Raw genomic sequence first — 20,358 nt, 5'->3', positions numbered from 1 at the left:
CCTCTCCTATATTACACTTGCTTTCTATTTTGAATTTGTATCCACTAAAAATAGACTATTTACTGTTATGTAGACTACTGCATTATTGTACATAGTAATTGTATAAATAATGTCAGTACATTCATGAATAGGTATTACACTGACCAGCTGGATGTGTACTGGATGAGTAACGTGATTTGTGTCCTCTGGAATACTGGCAAAAATTGAGTATTTCTGCTACTTTGAACTCAGTTTCAGCTACTCTCAGTCCTGAACCCAATCAGTTTAAGAAAATCATCCGAAAATACATGACAAATTCACTATTTTCAGCCATACACGTGGTTACAGTTTTGTTTTTCCCATTATGCACTGTGTGGGGCAGGATTTTTTTTATTTTATGGTGCACACTCACCGCATAGACCCACTCTCTCTTATCTAGGCCAAAATTTACCGCTCACAGCTTATCTGAGTGAGTTGAGCACATCAGGTAGCTCAACAGCACAGACCCTGAGCTCAAAGTCATAGTACTAAGGCACGGACCTTGAAAGGGTTAAGCAAGGCATATGGAATTTGTTATTTTCCACAGATCATAGAAAGTGAGTTGTATAACTGAAAAGTAATTTGCAACTTTTGGTTTTTATATTTTATAAGGGACGATTTACAGTTGCAACAAACATCTGCACATCACATGAAGGCTTACTACCAAAAGTTATATGAAAGTAGTGGTGCCATGCCACTCGACCTAAAAATAAATGTATCATGGAAGGTTACAGCAATCTGAAATATACTTGTTAATTTACCCAAAGATACACAATGGAAACAGAATTATCTGAGTACCCACATTATTTTCTAGAAAAAAGTAGCATGATAATGCTATGCACATATGAAAACTTGATTTTTAATGCAAATGGTAATTATATTTCAATATTACAAGACTTGATGTCTACTAAATCAATCTGAAAAAAACATATTTTACTTTTTTTCATGAAGATTTAATAATGAAATTCTGTATTCTGATAAAAGGTAAAATAGGAAAATGATTGTTAACAGGAAAATATGATTAAAATAATGACTATCCCATAATCTGACAGCAATGGCAAATTTTACTTAGAACTGTTTTTAAAGAATAAATGAAAGGCACAGGAAAAGTGGTGTAATTCTTTGTATCATGTTACATTCCACTTCTTACAGGTAAGAATGAAATTATACAACCCCTGAACTTTGAAGACCTGGTTAATAACTAGCTTAAATTAATCACAACAACAATAATATTTTATAATGTTCAAAAACAGAAAATATAAATAAGTGAAAATATGTATCTAATGTCTCAAAAAATTGATGTTATGATTAACCAGGCAAGAGACCTTGGTGTTCCAGTAGAGTTTGTGAAGACAGTGAGTGAGTGAGAGTACAGGTATGATACATGACACACATGCTGGTCATAGCTAAGACACAAAACCTACAAAGAACTGTTGCTTCTCATGTGTAAAGTAGTAATGAATGATTTAAGTCTTAAGCAGAAGGAATGGAAATGGTCTTTGGAATGCAAAACAAATCCAATCCCACTCAAGAGTAACTTTCCTTAGTAGCCAGAAATATATGCTTGAAAATTCTTTGGGACAACTGTGCAAGGCTTAGTAAATCAGCCAAATTTCAAAGTACCTGAATCACAATCTGTAGTACTGTATATTATTAAGCTCTTCAAGTTGAATGGGAGGGCACTGACATGCTCATTAACTTATTTGAAAACAAATATTTTGCCAAAAAAATGAGGAAAAAAAAATAACACAAGGAATGATCAAAACTTAATATTGACAATTCATTAAGAATTTTTATCAACAAAATCTATGAATATCTTTTGAGCTCTGTCTTTGATAGATTAATTATATCTACTGACCCATATCTTGCAGATTTCATCACCTCATATCTTATACCCACTGTCAGCAGTAAACTGATAAATAGTAAAATATATAATGTAGGTCAAACTTGTACAATACATGAGGCACACTTAGCACTATGAGTATATTAAATGGAAAAGAATATTATCAGACAATGATGTTCAAACTAATGTCTGGTTATTCATTTGTTGAACAAATGTGGATACATGCAGTCAATGGGCAAATTCATCTAAGAGATAGATGAATCATCAATGAAGATATAATTCTTTACCACCCCAAACAAAATGGCTTAGAAAATATAAAAACGGAAAGATAAAAGTGTCCATCACAATAGGTGTACAATGTCAATCCTTTTCCATATAAATTAATACAGTACATTTTTTCTTTAAGTTTATAAAATAAAAATGTGGCAGTAACTATATACTCAAGTTGTTAGCAAGTCTAACAGTGAGTACAAAATTGCACCTGTATTAAGTAATTCCTGCTACAGTACACACACACACATACACACACAAAAGAAAAAAAAAAGTTTAAGAACTGGTCTTCAAAATATTAATAATAGACAGTTTAAGTGTGTTTCAGGCTGATATCTTGGATAGGTGGTACCGACAAATTTGATGTATGGCAATGAAGATTTAGTGATGGAGTCACTATGAGATGCAGCAACACTTGGTGGGCTTGTTCTCAGCCTCAGCTGGACTGTCTGCCTGTTGCTTGCTGGCAGAGATCAGACGGGTCAGGTCATAAAAAGCCTGAAAAATACAACATTATTGTAAAAATAAAAGTTTTTCAATACTATTCTGAATAAGTAAACAATGAAACTATTTACAGTTTTCAAGCTTAATCCATTCCAGAAGGTTGCTCTAAAACCAAATTAACATTTCCCACAAGAAATAATGTAAATCCAATTAATCCGTTCCAGACACCCAAAAATATTCACAAAATTTTTTTTTAAGGATTAACTATAGTTTTATATACACAAAACAATTATAAATAAATAGTATAAACATTACATACCCGTACTGAAGACTCTTGTTGGCATAAGGAAGACAGGGAGGAGGAGTGAGGGAGGACTTATTGTTTGGAAAAGGAATCCCCCTCGTGTTTATTCACTTTCTTTACTGAAGGGCTGGCACTCTGAACTTTCTTTGGTCCCATGGTGGCTTATTTCACAGTCACAATCAATAAACAAGCACCAAAGTGAACAGATGAACCCACAGAGTACAGTGGACCCCCGCATACCGATTTTAATCCGTGCAAGAGGGGTCATTGTTATGCGAAATAATCGGTATGCGAATGAATTTTCCCCATAAGAAATAATGGAAATCAAATTAATCCGTGCAAGACACCCAAAAGTATGAAAAAAAAATTTTTACCACATGAAATATACATTTTCCTACACACAAAGAGAATGATACATGCACAATAGTAGAGTAGTACATGCACAGTATATATTGTGCATGTACTAGTCTACTAAATGAAGAATAAATGACACTTACCTTTATTGAAGATGCAGCAATAACTGATGAGACACTGTGTCCTGGGAGTGCCTTTTCCTCCTGAGTACTGTAGGTCCTGTTTGGCATTTTCTTCCAGAACAGGCCTTATCACACTGTGTATGCCACTACGATTCTTAAATCCCTCAAACCAACCTTTGCTGGCTTTAAATTCACCAATATGAGCACTAGTTCCAGGCATTTTTCCCTGTTCACCTGGGTGTTAGTCGACTTGTGTGGGTTGCATCCTGGGAGACAAGATTAAGGACCCCAATGGAAATAAGTTAGACAGTCTTCGATGACACTGACTTTTTTGGGGTATCCTGGGTGGCAAATCCTTTGGGGTTAATTGTTTCTTGGTATTCTCAATAAGCCACACCAACAACGGTGCTACAGCAGCAGCAGCAGCTGACGGTGGTACAGCAGCAACAGACGATGCTACAGCAGCAGCAGACGATGCTACAGCAGCAGCAGACGATGCTACAGCAGCAGCAGACGATGCTACAGCAGCAGCAGATGATGCTACAGCAGCAGCAGCAGCTGACGGTGGTACAGCAGCAACAGACGATGCTACAGCAGCAGCAGCAGCTGACGGTGGTACAGCAGCAACAGACGATGCTACAGCAGCAGCAGACGATGCTACAGCAGCAACAGACGATGTTACAGCAGCAGCAGACGATGCTACAGCAGCAGCAGCAGCTGACGGTGGTACAGCAGCAACAGACGATGCTACAGCAGCAACAGACGATGTTACAGCAGCAGCAGACGATGCTACAGCAGCAACAGACGATGTTACAGCAGCAGCTGACAGTGCAGCAGCAGCTGTACCACCAATAGTAGCGATGGTTGATTGGGGTTTATTATACAACCTGGCCAGCTCGGAGACACGCACTCCACTTTCATACTTATCAATGATCTTTTTCTTCATCTCTATTGTAATTCTCACCCTTATTGCTGTAGGGTTGGCACTAGAAGCTTTCTTGGGGCCCATGGTCACTTATTTTCCAGAAAAAGCACCGAAAACACTGTAATAATACGAAATATTCCGATTGTATGCTTGGATGTTACCGCGGAGGCTGGCTGGTAAACAATGCCACCGGCGGAACATGTGAGCGTGGCTCAGGCCGCACATTGGACGCGTCTTGGACGAAAATCGGTGAGCGGGTTTTTAAGCGGTATGCAAGGCAAAATTTTTGCGATTAAAGCAAGCGGTATGCGGATTAATCGTTATGTGATGCCATCGGTATGCGGGGGTCCACTGTATTCCTTACCCAACGAGAGAGAGACTGAGTGTGGTGTGTGTGAGGAAGTGGCGTCACCGACGGGGTGGAAGCAAATCAAACACTTGAAATCCAGGATGAAATTTTGCTGAAAAAAATGCTCTAAATCTGAATTACTTGATTTCCGGAACTCTCGAAAAACGAGGGTCCACTGTATATAATAATATGTATTGTGTGATTATGCTGTAATATAATAAACTGAAGCGACCAGCAAGAATAATAGAGCAAGATACACCTTCAACTTAACATATCAACCAGGGAAGGAGGAAGAAGGGGAAGTCTGTGTGTGTTAAATCAGAATAATGTTTAAAAATAACAAAAAAAAAAAAAAAACAATTATATACATGTATTCTACTGTATACCTAATATAGTACTGTATACACAGTTTACAGTTATTCTACAATAATCACTGAAAATAAAGTCGTTAAAATTACAATTTAATGAGAGGATTTTGTACACTACTTTACAAGTGATTTATATATCAAGAGTTACTATCACCAACCTTCAACAGTTGTTCATTTACAAAGTCAATTATTGGTGTGTAAAAGCCTGTACAAAGAATACAAATCTTAAAAGCAAACTGACAGAAAATGGTTAATTAAACCACACATGCAAGAATGAAAATAGAGTATATAACAAATGAAACCTTTCATTACCATGGCATGCTTCTATATAACCTGTGTAATATTATTCCTTAGGAAATTGAAGGTTCATGCGAGAAATTTTATAAAGTATAATGTACAAAAGAGGAATTTAGGATTTAAAAAATGTATCATTTAATCATAAGCAGCTCAATTTAGTTAAATGGAAAACATTACCTTAAGCTCACTTTATGAAGAAATAGGCAGCAAGTGCAAATGACTAAAGTTGTAGTGAAACTGTTTGGTAAATCTTCATCATTCACACTGAAATTTTATTACCATCACTGAATGCAAGTGGTATCTAACATAACTTATTTTGTGGCAAAGATCAAGCAAGCATGCTTTTCTTTCATTATTTCACTCATTGTGAAAACTTCCGTGTATGTATACTCTCACTTTCAATCCCTTGCATTTTCTCACACACACTTGCACTCACTAACTCACTCTCTAGTGTACTTAATCCACACTGAAAGCAAAAATGGTAAATGAGGGCAAAAATTTATTAAGAAAGATGTTTTCTCATGGAAGTTTTACATTATTTTGTTTTGACAACAACTGTTCCACTGATTTCCATACATCAATACCAAGTAAAGGCTCAGTCATTATACAAAATATATATTTGATATTTTCAGTTCCTATCTCACTTTAAATTCTCAGTCAGTGTTTATACTATACTGTATTACAGTTCTGCATAAAAAGGTAGTGTCTCTTTTTCTGTGCTCATTTCCCAAAAACTTTTTTTACTGAGCATGAATAAAGAGATAACACAGACATGCAGTATGTGTGTTAACAATAGAATGCTCACTGGGCTGAGGGAAGCACATCTCTCAGCTCACAGGTTAGACTTGACAGTTTAACATTCCAGACTTGCTCCACAGTGTTTGTTTTAAATCCCCAGATATAATGTTAATTCATATTCCAGCCATCAAAATAATAAGTCCCAAACGTTCATCGAGGTTCTACTGTACAGGAGATTCAATGATGCAAAGATTACAATTATTATAGAATTTTAAATATATTTTACAGTTTCATGCTAGTACAGAGTAGATGGCCTTGTTAAAGCTCTTGGCCCAGCTATTTCTACAGTGTGCATTAGCAGACTTATTTTTTTTAACACATCAGCTGTCTCCTACCGAGGCAGGGTGACCTAAAAAAGAAAAATATGTACTGTCACCAGCATTCAACATTTTCACCATCATTTACACAATCACTGTATTTGCAGAGGCACTCAGACATGACAGTTCAGATGTCACTCCAAACAGCAAATACCAAAAACCCCTCCTTTAAAGTGCAGGCACTGTACATGTACTTTCCACTTCCAGGACTTAAGTCCGGCTAACCAGTTTCCCTGAATACCTTCACAAAATATTACCCTGATCACACTCCAACAGCTCATCAAGTCCCAAAAATCATTTGTCTCCATTCACTCCTATCTAACACACACACATGCCTGCTGTATGTCCAAGCTCCTTGCACACAAAACCTCTCTATCTTCTCCTTCCATCCTTTCCTAGGATGACCCTTACCTTTCCTCCCCTACACTACAGATTTATACACCCTCCAAGTCATCCTATTTTGCTCCATCCTCTCTACATGACCAAACCATCTCAACAACACCCTCCTACATGCACACAAAATTATTACCTACATTACTATCATATTAAAAAACAAGCCCCAAACCTGTATGGGTCGTATAATGCACAAGTAGTTTAACCGTTAAGCTACGTTCTGTGTACGTATTAGTACACAGGTGACGAGGGTGTGTTCAGTGTACTAGTACACAGGTGACGAGGGTGTGTTCAGTGTACTAGTACACAGGTGACGAGGGTGTGTTCAGTGTACAGTGGTCCCTCGTTTTTCGTAATTAATCTGTTCCTGGAGGAGCTACTATAAACGAAATTTACGATTTGCGAATCAATTTTCCCCATAAGAAATAATGTAAATACAATTAATCCATTTCTGACACTCAGAAGTATTAAAACAAAAAAAATTTTTTACATGAAATATACATGTAGTACATAAACAATACAATGGGAAATGATGAATGAAACATTAACAGCATAACACTTACCTTTATTGGAGATTCTTCTTAGTGTATGGGAGACTGGAGGAGGAGAGAGATTGGATTGTTTACAGTTTGGAAGGGGAATCCCCTTCCAGCAACACCTCAGGTACCAATTGCTTCTCTTCTCTGTTTCTTAATGCCACTAGGACCACCTTGAGAGTCACTCTAGTCCTGTCTAGCAAAGTAACTGTGGAGAAAGCTCTGTTTCTGGTGTCTCTTTAACACTTCCCTAAAATGGTACAAGACTTTGTCACTGTACATATTTCTCACCTTCTTTACCACAAGCTTGGCACTAGGAGCTTTCTTTGGAGCCATGGTAGCTTATTTAGTACTTGCAAGCACTAAAATGAGTGGAATATTATGATATATTTCATAGGAACACTTGAGGGGACCTTCACTCACTGGTAAACAATGCCAGACTGGCTGGGTAGGGAGGCCTCCCCTGCTCGCATCGTGCGTAAGCGTCCTGGACGAACTACTATTCGCGAGTCAACCTATGAAAAGCGAGTCCATGTTTATACGAAAATACCCCTATGATTGGCGAAATTTACGATTGCCGAGAACTACGAAAAGCGAGGGACCACTGTACTAGTACACAGGTGACGAGGGTGTGTTCAGTGTACTAGTACACAGATGACGAGGGTGTGTTTAGTGTACTAGTACACAGGCGATGAGGGTGTGTTCAGTGTACTAGTACACAGGTGACAAGGGTATGTTCAATGTACGTACTAGTACACAGGTGACGAGGGAGTGTTCAGTGTGCTAGTACACAAGTAACGAGGGTGTGTTCAGTGTACTAGTACACAGGTGACAAGGGTGTGTTCAGTGTAGTACTAGTACACAGGTGACGAGGGTGTGTTCAGTGTACTAGTACACAGGTGACGAGGGTGTGTTCAGTGTACTAGTACACAGGTGATTGTGGTGTGTTCAGTGTACTAGTACACAGGTGACGAGGATGTGTTCAGTGTACCACTACACAGGTGACGAGGGTGTGTTCAGTGTACCAGTACACAGGTGACGAGGGTGTGTTCAGTGTAGTAGTACACAGGTGACGAGGGTGTGTTCAGTGTAGTAGTACACAGGTGACAAGGGTGTGTTCAGTGTACTAATACACAGGTGACTCTGGTGTTTTCGGTGTACCAGTATGAAGGTGGCAAGGATGTGTTCAATGTACAATTGGGGAGGATGTGTTCAATGTAATGTACTGGTACACAATTTTTCTAGGCCTCAAATCTGCTGCATATCACCATATTAGGCCTTGGCAGTGTTGTTCAGGTCTCTAGATACCTTGTCCATCCTTGGAAATATAAACACATTAACAGTGTAATGTGATCCTTTATTGACAATGTTTCACTCATGCAGTGGGCTTTATCAAGTCACAAACTTGATAAAGCTCACTGTGTGGGCGAAACATTGTCAATAAAGGCTCACATTATACCGCTTATGTGTTTATATTTCCATTGTATCAATATTTCATACCATTTATTTCCATTGTCCCTCCTTGGAAAAAATCCAGGACATATAGGTCTGAGCAGGTTATTATAGGCAATATCACCCATTAAACATGGTACATGCCAACATTTCTTGCTGTAAAATACAGTAAATATTGTGGGATAAAGACACCACTAACATTGAGGAGAGAAATAATTATCTTTTTTTTCTGGTTTTTGAAGGGAACAACAATTGTAGTAAGACCAGGAGTACAGCAAGTGACAGTTCAGTAGCCATCCACTTCAAGTCTTGCTACACAACATAGGAGACAAAGAAGGCTTTATATCCTAGAAATTGATAGTGACTGGAGTAATGTGAATGAAGACAGAGGGGATGAAGGTAGAAATGCAGTAAGTGGGGGCACTTACTGTTTATTAGTTATGTTTGCAGGCTTTACACATGAATTCCATTTTTGTTTTTGATGTACATAAAGAATTTTTATTCACGCCAAAAAATAGATGAATTACTCTTACGCACCATTGTAATAAGTGTATAAACCCTATCAGTGCATTCGTAAATGTATATTAGACCCACCAGTTGATGTGTATTAGATGCATGATGTGATTTGTTTACTCTTGAAAATCAGCAAAAATCAAACATTTCCACTAGTTTGAGATCAATTACAAGCTATTTTCAGTGCAAAACCAATCAAGATCATCTCCATTTCCATAATATATCTTTCATTCTATCAAATGAGACCAAGAAACCGCAAATACAACCATAAAAACCACGTGAAAATACACCGCAGTTTTTTTTTCCTCATTATGCACTGCGTGCTGCAGGATTTACTTTACCACATAGTGTATTCTCTCACATCTAGGCCCAAATTTACCGCTCACGGCTTATCTGAGTGAGCTGAGCTTATGGCGTAGATCTGCAGCTTGGACCCTCAAAGGGTCCAAGCTGCTACATAACATATAAACTTAATAAATGCACTCCACAGTAGAATAAATTAACATAAATATGAGATGTTACGTGTATGAACCAAAACCAAATGCGTTCACCTGCTTGTTTATATAACTCCGCAACTGTTTCCTCTCTCATCTACTCATTCTTTCTCTCTTGTTTATTCGTTTTACCTAATTTACTCACCTCTCACTCTACATTAAGACTACAAATATTTTAAGGTAAGTAATGAATGTACTGTATATGCATTTTATCGCTCTGGGGCGCTTTAAATGTCGTAGTATGTTATGTGTGGGTGGGGTGGCCTGGCTGTCTACCATACCTCCCACACCTGAATTCTTACAATAAATACTATTCACCTCTCACCCTACATTAAGACTACAAATATTTTAAGGTAAGTAATAAGTGTACTGTATGTGTATTTTACCTAGGTAGTAGGTTGGTAAACAGCAACCGCCCAGGGAGGTACTACCGTCCTGCCAAGTGAGTGTACAACGAAAGCCTGTAATTGTTTTACATGATGGTAGGATTGCTGGTGTCTTTTGTCTGTCTCATAAACATGCAAGATTTCAGGTATGTCTTGCTACTTCTACTTGCATTTAGGTCACACTACACATACATGTACAAACATATATATACACACACACCCCTCTGGATTTTCTTCTATTTTCTTTCTAGTTCTTGTTCTTGTTTATTTCCTCTTACCTCCATGGGGAAGTGGAACAGAATTCTTCCTCCGTAAGCCATGCGTGTTGTAAGAGGTGACTAAAATGCCGGGAGCAAGGGGCTAGTAACCCCCTTCTCCTGTATATATTACTAAATTTAAAAGGAGAAACTTTAGTTTTTTCTTTTGGGCCACCCCACCTCGGTGGGATGTGGCTGGTACGTTGAAAGAAAGAAAAGATGTGTATTTTACTTTTTTTGTTTTTAATGCCTAGCTCTATTGTTAACTGTATACATAAGTGTAAACTTGTTAGCTGGCATTTTTATGCATTTGTAAGTGGAAAAAATGGCGTTCTGCTTTCTGGCGATATCCGCTTTATGGCAGTAGCCTGGAACCTAACCTGCCATATAAGTGGGGTCCTACTGTATAATAATCTCAGTACCCCAAGGCACTGTCCTGGCACCTGTGCTGTTCCTTATCCTCATAGCAGACATAGACAAAAACACCCATCACAGTTTTGTATCATCTTTTGCTGTTGACACTAAAATAAGCATGAAAGTAAAAGTGAAAAATTGCAGGAAGATATAGGCACGGTTTTCCAGTGGGCAGTGGAGAATAATGTGATGTTCACTAATAAGTTTCAGCTGTTTAGTTATGGACAGAATGAATAAATCAAAAGGGACACTACAAAAAATTTAAAAGAGGAACAGTAAATAGAACAAAAGAAACATGTGAAAGACCTGGGAGTAATTATGTCAGCTGACCTTGCCTTCAGAGAACACAATAAGTCCAACGCTATGACAGCCTGGAAGATAACGGGGTGGATAATGAAAATTTTCAAAACAAAGGAAATAATACCAATACCAATGGAGACACTTTAGAGCTGGAACAGATACAGAGATTGTTTACAACCCTCATAGAGCCAATAAAGCATTTAAATTACTGGGAATGCTGTAAAGTCTTAAAATTTGTACTCAATGGAGTGGCAGAAGCATACAGTACACCATTAATTAATCAAATATTGTGTAAAATGAACTGAAAAACACATGGAAAAAAATAGGGTTATGTTCATTAGGCCCCCAAAAAATGCCAACCCCATTTTTTTTAAAGCTTTGTACTGTAATTCATCAAAACTAAAAAAATAATTAAGTTTTCTATTCACTGTAATTATCCCTGCTTGTTGATATGGAAATGTGTAGGGAGGGTTAATATGACCCTGTGCAATACCTGTGCAAACATAAGACAGGCAGTTTCACAGCTATTACCTGCTTTCACCAAAACCACTATTATGCAAAGGAAGATAAGCAGAGGCTATATAAACACTGGTGGGAGTCCCACTGTCAACCCTGAATATGAAAGTCATTAATTTTCACAAAATAAAACTTTAACCCCTTCAGTGTCGATCTCATAAAATTACAGCTTTGAAGCCAGTGTCAGTCCTGTAATACTACGCTAAAATTCTAGTGGCTTCAAATCTTGCAGGAGAAAGATTGTAAGCCTACATCTGAGAGAATGGGTCTGTGTGGTCAGTGTGGACAGTATAAAAAAAAAATCCTGCAGCAAGTAGTGCATAATGAGAAAAAAAACTGCGACCATTTTTTTGGTTTAAAACAGACTTTGTGGTGTATTTTCATAAGGTATTTATGGTTGTATATTCGTTTTCTTCATCTCATTTGATAGAATGGAAGATATATTAGAGAAATAGAGATGATTTTGAATGGTTTACCGACTAAAAGTAGCTTGAAGTTAAGCTCAAAGTAGCAAAAATGTTAGATTTTGACAATGTTCAAGAGCAAACAAATCCTGTCACGAATCCAATGCATGTCAACTGGTGGGTCTAATAAGCATTCACGAATATGCTGATATTATTTATACAATTATTACAATTATGCAGTAGTCTAAATAACAATAAATCATCTATTTTTTGTGTGAAAAAAAAATTCAAAATGAAAAGCAAGTGTAATATAAAAGGGGCCTGGAGATGTGATCATTGAACACAGAAAATGTTATTTTAGTGTCAGGGATGTCTGTATTGTTCATTCTGGCCCTTATTTTGAAATTGGCCTTTCTTGAATTTTGTGTGAAATTGGCCAAATTAGTAATTTCTGATCACTTTTTTGTGTAGCTCAAATAGGTAAATGGGCAGTTTCTTGTACTCAATCAATGGAATAAAAGGAGTTCTAGCAAAATAGCCATGACTCACGAAACCGCAATGACACGATTGCAAACAAACCATACCACGGGTGGGGTTTGATCCCGCGGTCAGAGTGTCTCAAAGCTCCAGACCGTCGCGATGGTCTGGAGTTTTGAGACTCTCTGACTGCGGGATCAAACCCCACTTGTGGTATGGTTTAAAATAGCATGAGTTTGGTTCAATGGAACAGTGGAATTGATCTAAAATAGGGTTCAAAGTGGGCAAAATTGCTGATGTGTAAATACAGCCGAGACAGTTAAATTCACAAGAGCGTAATTCTGCAAGTTTTCCATCAAATTTTGAACTTTTGGTTTCATTACCTTTGGAAAAAAGATTCTCTATGATTTCATAAGAATTTTTTTTTTTTAAATCTTCGACACTGAGCAAGTTTGCAAGCAGGGGTCTCAACACTCAAAGGGTTAAAAGAGTATTTTTCTGGTGATAATGACAGATTTTTTCCCCATTAGTACTTACCGAGATACAGAAGCACACTCCACACATTTCTACTTTATTATTCTGTACTTTTTTCTGACCGTATTTCTGGTTTAACCCTTTCAGGGTTTCGGCCGTACTAGTACGGCTTACACACCAGGGTCCATGACGTACTAGTACTCATAAATTCTAGAGCCTTCAAATCTAGCAAGAGAAAGCTGGTAGGCCTACATATGAAAGAATGGGTCTGTGTGGTCAGTGTGCGCAGTATAAAAAAAATCCTGCAGCACACAGTGCGTAATGAGAAAAAAAAACTTTGACCGTGTTTTTGGATTAAAACAGCGACTTTGCACTGTATTCTAGTTTTCTTGGTCTCATTGTATAGAATGGAAGACATATTACAGAAATTGAGATGATTTTGACTGGTTTTACAATGAAAAGTACCTTGAAACTGAGCTCAAAGTAGCAGAAATGTTCGATTTTTAAAAAAGTTCAAACTGGTGAGTCTAATATTCTTTCACAAGTGCACTGATATTATTTATACCATTTCTACACTAATGCAGTAGTCTGCATAACAGTAAATCTTCTATTTTTTTGTGAGAATAAAAATTCAAAATAGAAAGCAAAAGAATGTATGAGGGGCATGGGGATGTGACTAATGAACAGAGGAAATGTTATTTTAGTGCCAGGAATGTCTTTCTTGTTTATTCTGGACCCTATTTGGAAATTGGCATCTTTTGAAATTTGTGTGAAATTGGCAAAATTGCTAAATTCTGACCACTGTATTGGATAGTTGAAATCGGTAAATTAGTGGTTTCTTGTACTCATTCGATAGAAAAAATGGAGTTCTAGCAAAATAGTTATGATTTTTGTCGACTAGTACACTGGAATTGGCCGAAAATAGGGCTCAAAGTGGGCAAAATAGCCGATGTGTAAACATCGTCGAGACCGCTAACTTCGTGAGAGCATAATTCCGCAAGTTTTCCATCAAATTTCATACTTTTGGTGTCATTATGACCGGGAAAAGATTCTCTATCTTTTCATAAGAAAAAATAATCTTTTTTTTTTTTTTAAATTTGGGGGACCCTGAGAGCAAGTCTCTGAGAGGGCCTGTGAACCCTGAAAGGGTTAACCCTTTGACTGTCGTGGCCGTATATATACGTCTTACGAGGTACCGTGTTTGATGTATATATACTCAAATTCTAGCGGCTTCAAATCAAGCAGGAGAAAGCTGGTAGGCCCACATGTGAGAGAATGGGTCTGTGTGGCCAGTGTGCACCATATAAAAAAAATCCTGGAGCACGCAGTGCATAATGAGAAAAAAAAACTCCGACTGTTTTTTTAATTAAAATGCCGGCTTTGTGGTCTATTTTCGTATAGTATTTATGGTTGTATTCTCGTTTTCTTGGTCTCATTTGATAGAATGGAAAACATATTATAGAAATAGAGGTGATTTTGATTGATTTTACTATAAAAAGAACCTAGAAATGGAGCTCAAAGTAGAGGAAATGTTTGATTTTTGCCAATGTTCAAAAGTAAACAAATGATGCCATTGTCCAATAAATGTCCAACTAGCCATTCTAATATGCAGTCATGAATGGGTTGATGTTATTTATACAATTATTTCAGTATTGCAGTAGTCTGCATAATAGTAAGTCTTCTATTTTTTGTTTGAATAAAAATTCAAAATAGAAAGCAAGAGTAATATCAGAGGGGCCTGGAGACATGACTGATGAACAAAGAAAATGTTGTTTTAGAGCCAGGAATGTCTGCATTGTTCATTCTGGACCTTATTTTGAAATTGTCATATTTTTTAGTTTTCGTGAAATTGGCCAAATTACAAATTTCTGACCACATTATTAGGTAGTTGAAATCGGTAAATTGGCAGTTTCTTATACTCAATCGATAGAAAAAAATGGAGTTCTAAAGAAATAGCTATGAGTTTGGGCGACTAGAACAATGGAATTAGCCAAAAATAGGGCTCAAAGTGGGCGAAATCGCCGATTTGTAAACAGCGCCGAGGCCGCTAACTTCGCGAGAGCATAATTCCGTCAGTTTTCCATCAAATTTCGTTTTTTTGGTGTCATTACAATCGGGAAAAGATTCTCTATCATTTCATAAGAAAAAATATTTTTTTTTTTTAAATTTTGCGACACCAGGAGACACCTCAGGATTGGGGGTTGCGACAGTCAAAGGGTTAAAACAGTGACTTTGCGGTGTATTTTCGTATAGTATTTAGGATTGTAGTCTCGTTTTCTTGGTACCAATTGAAAGAATGAAAGATATATTACAGGACCAAGATGAATCTGAATGGTTTATATAGCAAAAGTAGCTTGAAATTGAACTCAAAGTAGTGGGAATGTTTGATTTTTGCCTATGTTCAAGAGTAAACAAATCACGTCATGTGTCCAATACATGACGACTGTGGGTCTAATATGCATTCATGAATGCTTTGATATTATTTATACAATTATTACAATTATGCCGTAGTCTGAATAACAGTAAATCTTCTATTTTTTTGTGTGAATAAAAATTAGAAGATTTACTGTTATTCAGACTACTGCATAATTGTAATAATTGTATAAATAAAAAAAAATTGTATAAATAAATAAAAAGTGTTTGAATAAAAATTCAAAAAGAAAAGCAACCATAATATAAAAAGGGCCTGGAGATGTGACTAATGAACAGAGAAAATGTTATTTCAGTGCCACGAATGTCTGTATTGTTTATTCTGGACCCTATTTTGAAACTGGTCTTTCCTGAATTATGTGTGAAATTGGCCAAATTAGTAATCTCAGATCACTTTATTGGGTAGTTGCAGTGGGGGCTCATAACACCAGCAATACCTATACTGTACTATCGTACTGCATCAAACTTCTATTTTTAATAATTTTTTATCTCATTTCAACAACAAAAAAAAAATAAATAAAAAATTCGCTTATAAATACAGCGGTACCCTGAGTTTCGAACTGCTCCCAACTCAACCAATTATTTAAGTATGTATATTATTGTAAGCGCTTTTGTAAGTGTATTTTTTGGGGGTCTGAAACAGACTAATCTAATTTACATTATTCCTTATGGGAACAAATTCATTCGGTAATGGCACTTGAACAGCCTTCTGGAATGAAGAAAGTTCGAAACTAGGGGTACTACTGTACACTGAAAACATACAACAGATTTTTCCTGTAACATATTTGTCAGTTGCAAATTAGTTTAGCATTAGGTTGATGAAGTCATACATCTGGCAGTATCTGTGGGAACTGAAGCTCTGCAGCTCCTATAGACAAGCTGCCACTGGGTAGATGAAATAGGTAAATTGGCAGTTTCTTGTACTCAATAGAATAAAAGGAGTTTATCAAAACAGCTATGAGTTTTGTCAACTGGAACACTGGAATTAGCCCAAAATAGGGCTCAAAGTGGGCAAAACCGCTGATGCATAAATATCGCCGAGACCACTAACTTTGCAAGAGCGTGATTCTGTAAGCTTGCCATCAAATTTCATACTTTTGGTTTCATTACTTGATAGATGGGCTAATGAGAGCATAGGCAATGGGGTCGAAGAGGTATGGGGTAGGTTTAAAAATGTAGTGTTAGAGTGTTCAGCAGAAGTTTGTGGTTACAGGAAAGTGGGTGCAGGAGGGAAGAGGAGCGATTGGTGGAATGATGATGTAAAGAGAGTAGTAAGGGAGAAAAAGTTAGCATATGAGAAATTTTTACAAAGTAGAAGTGATGCAAGGAGGGAAGAGTATATGGAGAAAAAGAGAGAAGTTAAGAGAGTGGTGAAGCAATGTAAAAAGAGAGCAAATGAGAGAGTGGGTGAGATGTTATCAACAAATTTTGTTGAAAATAAGAAAAAGTTTTGGAGTGAGATTAACAAGTTAAGAAAGCCTAGAGAACAAATGGATTTGTCTGTTAAAAATAGGAGAGGAGAGTTATTAAATGGAGAGTTAGAGGTATTGGGAAGATGGAAGGAATATTTTGAGGAATTGTTAAATGTTGATGAAGATAGGGAAGCTGTGATTTCGTGTATAGGGCAAGGAGGAATAACATCTTGTAGGAGTGAGGAAGAGCCAGTTGTGAGTGTGGGGGAAGTTCGTGAGGCAGTAGGTAAAATGAAAGGGGGTAAGGCAGCCGGGATTGATGGGATAAAGATAGAAATGTTAAAAGCAGGTGGGGATGTAGTTTTGGAGTGGTTGGTGCAATTATTTAATAAATGTATGGAAGAGGGTAAGGTACCTAGGGATTGGCAGAGAGCATGCATAGTTCCTTTGTATAAAGGCAAAGGGGATAAAAGAGAGTGCAAAAATTATAGGGGGATAAGTCTGTTGAGTGTACCTGGTAAAGTGTATGGTAGAGTTATAATTGAAAGAATTAAGAGTAAGACGGAGAATAGGATAGCAGATGAACAAGGAGGCTTTAGGAAAGGTAGGGGGTGTGTGGACCAGGTGTTTACAGTGAAACATATAAGTGAACAGTATTTAGATAAGGCTAAAGAGGTCTTTGTGGCATTTATGGATTTGGAAAAGGCGTATGACAGGGTGGATAGGGGGGCAATGTGGCAGATGTTGCAAGTGTATGGTGTAGGAGGTAGGTTACTGAAAGCAGTGAAGAGTTTTTACGAGGATAGTGAGGCTCAAGTTAGAGTATGTAGGAAAGAGGGAAATTTTTTCCCAGTAAAAGTAGGCCTTAGACAAGGATGTGTGATGTCACCGTGGTTGTTTAATATATTTATAGATGGGGTTGTAAGAGAAGTAAATGCGAGGGTCTTGGCAAGAGGCGTGGAGTTAAAAGATAAAGAATCACACACAAAGTGGGAGTTGTCACAGCTGCTCTTTGCTGATGACACTGTGCTCTTGGGAGATTCTGAAGAGAAGTTGCAGAGATTGGTGGATGAATTTGGTAGGGTGTGCAAAAGAAGAAAATTAAAGGTGAATACAGGAAAGAGTAAGGTTATGAGGATAACAAAAAGATTAGGTGATGAAAGATTGAATATCAGATTGGAGGGAGAGAGTATGGAGGAGGTGAACGTATTCAGATATTTGGGAGTGGACGTGTCAGCGGATGGGTCTATGAAAGATGAGGTGAATCATAGAATTGATGAGGGAAAAAGAGTGAGTGGTGCACTTAGGAGTCTGTGGAGACAAAGAACTTTGTCCTTGGAGGCAAAGAGGGGAATGTATGAGAGTATAGTTTTACCAACGCTCTTATATGGGTGTGAAGCGTGGGTGATGAATGTTGCAGCGAGGAGAAGGCTGGAGGCAGTGGAGATGTCATGTCTGAGGGCAATGTGTGGTGTGAATATAATGCAGAGAATTCGTAGTTTGGAAGTTAGGAGGAGGTGCGGGATTACCAAAACTGTTGTCCAGAGGGCTGAGGAAGGGTTGTTGAGGTGGTTCGGACATGTAGAGAGAATGGAGCGAAACAGAATGACTTCAAGAGTGTATCAGTCTGTAGTGGAAGGAAGGCGGGGTAGGGGTCGGCCTAGGAAGGGTTGGAGGGAGGGGGTAAAGGAGGTTTTGTGTGCGAGGGGCTTGGACTTCCAGCAGGCATGCGTGAGCGTGTTTGATAGGAGTGAATGGAGACAAATGGTTTTTAATACTTGACGTGCTGTTGGAGTGTGAGCAAAGTAACATTTATGAAGGGATTCAGGGAAACCGGCAGGCCGGACTTGAGTCCTGGAGATGGGAAGTACAGTGCCTGCACTCTGAAGGAGGGGTGTTAATGTTGCAGTTTAAAAACTGTAGTGTAAAGCACCCTTCTGGCAAGACAGTGATGGAGTGAATGATGGTGAAAGTTTTTCTTTTTCGGGCCACCCTGCCTTGGTGGGAATCGGCCGGTGTGATAATAAAAATAAATACTTTCAGAAAAAAATTCTCTATCATTTCATAAGAAAAATTATGTTTTTTTTTTTTTTAATTCTTCAACCCTGTGAGCAGGTTTTCAAGCAGGGGTCGTGACAATCAATGGGATAAGGCTACAAATGGTACAGAAATATTTCTTACCCTGCCTCAGTGGGATATGGCCAGTTTGTTGAAAAAAAAAGTATTCACATTACATAAGGCAAAATTACATAAAGCATCAATTTCCGGAACATTACCATTGCATTATGCGAGGTCTGCCTGTATATAATTTTAGGTACATTACTAAAATACATCACATCAATACACTAATAATATTTAACAAATTCACTATTATAGAAGCACCTTCAAAACATATATACTGTAGTAACAGAAAATACTATAATACCTAATATTTGTTTAGAATGCAAAATAATTATTAAAATATACTACAAATCATCTAAATACAGAGGAAATTAAATGATACAAAAATGCTACTGAAACCATAAAATAATCTAAAAACTTTTACACTTTACACCAAGGCTAAATAATGATGTAAAAACAAGATTTACAATGGTACAACTTTCCCACAATGAAAAAAAAAAAAAAAAAAAAAAAGAGTACTAGTACTCAAGTGATGAGCCAGCAATACCATACACAGACATAGGAGAATGAGAAAAAACATTAATGAACCTAAACTAGGGAATACAGGTAACAACCAGTCAAATTAAAGCCTGCTCTCTACCACATTAAGGCAAGCAATTATCCATGCCACACAAGGCGCAGTACTTTTGTTACAGGAGAAAAGGCCATCAATCCAGGAGCCAGGGAATAGGAAAAGGGTCTTGATTAGCCAAAGGAAATAATAAACCCAACAAGAGGGAAGGTACATAAGAAGCAATGGCCATCACTGGGTCTAAAAGGGGACTTCTCCTGACCTAAAGAATGCAGCACTTGGGTTTTTTCCTCTTGCCAGGATCTTTACCCTTGCCATTGATGTTCTTATTGTCTTCCAATTTGCGAGAACGAATCTCACGCATCAAATCAAAGAAAACCTGTTGGATGTGGGAGATCATGTGTTAGACAAGACTACTACATGGAGACATGATCACACACATACTAAAAGCCTTTCATTATCCATGTATATCCCATACATGAAAGAATGAGAATGAGGAGAGAAAGAAAAGAATGAGAACTACAAGAGAGAACAAGAGCACATGAAGAAAAGAGAAAGAAAAAGAGAGTGAGAGCAGAGCAAGAAAGAGAGAAGAAAGAGAAAGTGTGTGAGAGAGAGAACAAAAGAAAGAGCACACAATCTGCCCACAATGCCAAAGATATATATGAAGCATCAGTCAGTCTCTCAAGGAACAATGTCATAGCAATTAGAGGATGGTGTGTTTGTCATGAAAAAATAACCGACCAGAAGTATCTCGGTGCTGGGTTTACAGCAGTGAAAGCTGTCATGTATTCCTGGT

At 37.6% G+C, this 20,358-nt stretch overlaps 1 protein-coding gene across 3 annotated transcripts in view; it reads right to left on the bottom strand.

Moving 5' to 3' along the window:
• Positions 1-1,123: 1,123 nt before the first annotated feature.
• Positions 1,124-20,358, bottom strand: part of Rala (Ras-like protein A) — a 232,395-nt gene continuing 213,160 nt past the window's right edge. For 2 of the 3 annotated variants that reach the window (XM_070085759.1, XM_070085761.1), the window contains exons 6-7: positions 19,822-19,938; positions 1,124-2,629 (exon numbers count right to left, since the gene is read on the bottom strand). In XM_070085759.1, coding sequence (XP_069941860.1) covers positions 19,822-19,938 — 117 coding nt within the window. In that variant the 3' untranslated portion in view covers positions 1,124-2,629. The remainder of the gene's footprint in view (positions 2,630-19,821; positions 19,939-20,358) is intronic. The other variant, XM_070085760.1, reaches the window with a different exon arrangement.

Source organism: Cherax quadricarinatus, chromosome 17 (assembly GCF_038502225.1).
Source record: "Cherax quadricarinatus isolate ZL_2023a chromosome 17, ASM3850222v1, whole genome shotgun sequence".
NCBI classification, from domain to species: Eukaryota; Metazoa; Arthropoda; class Malacostraca; order Decapoda; family Parastacidae; genus Cherax; species Cherax quadricarinatus.
The sequence above is the reverse complement of the archived record's forward strand: the minus strand, read 5'-3'. Positions and strand labels throughout refer to the sequence as shown.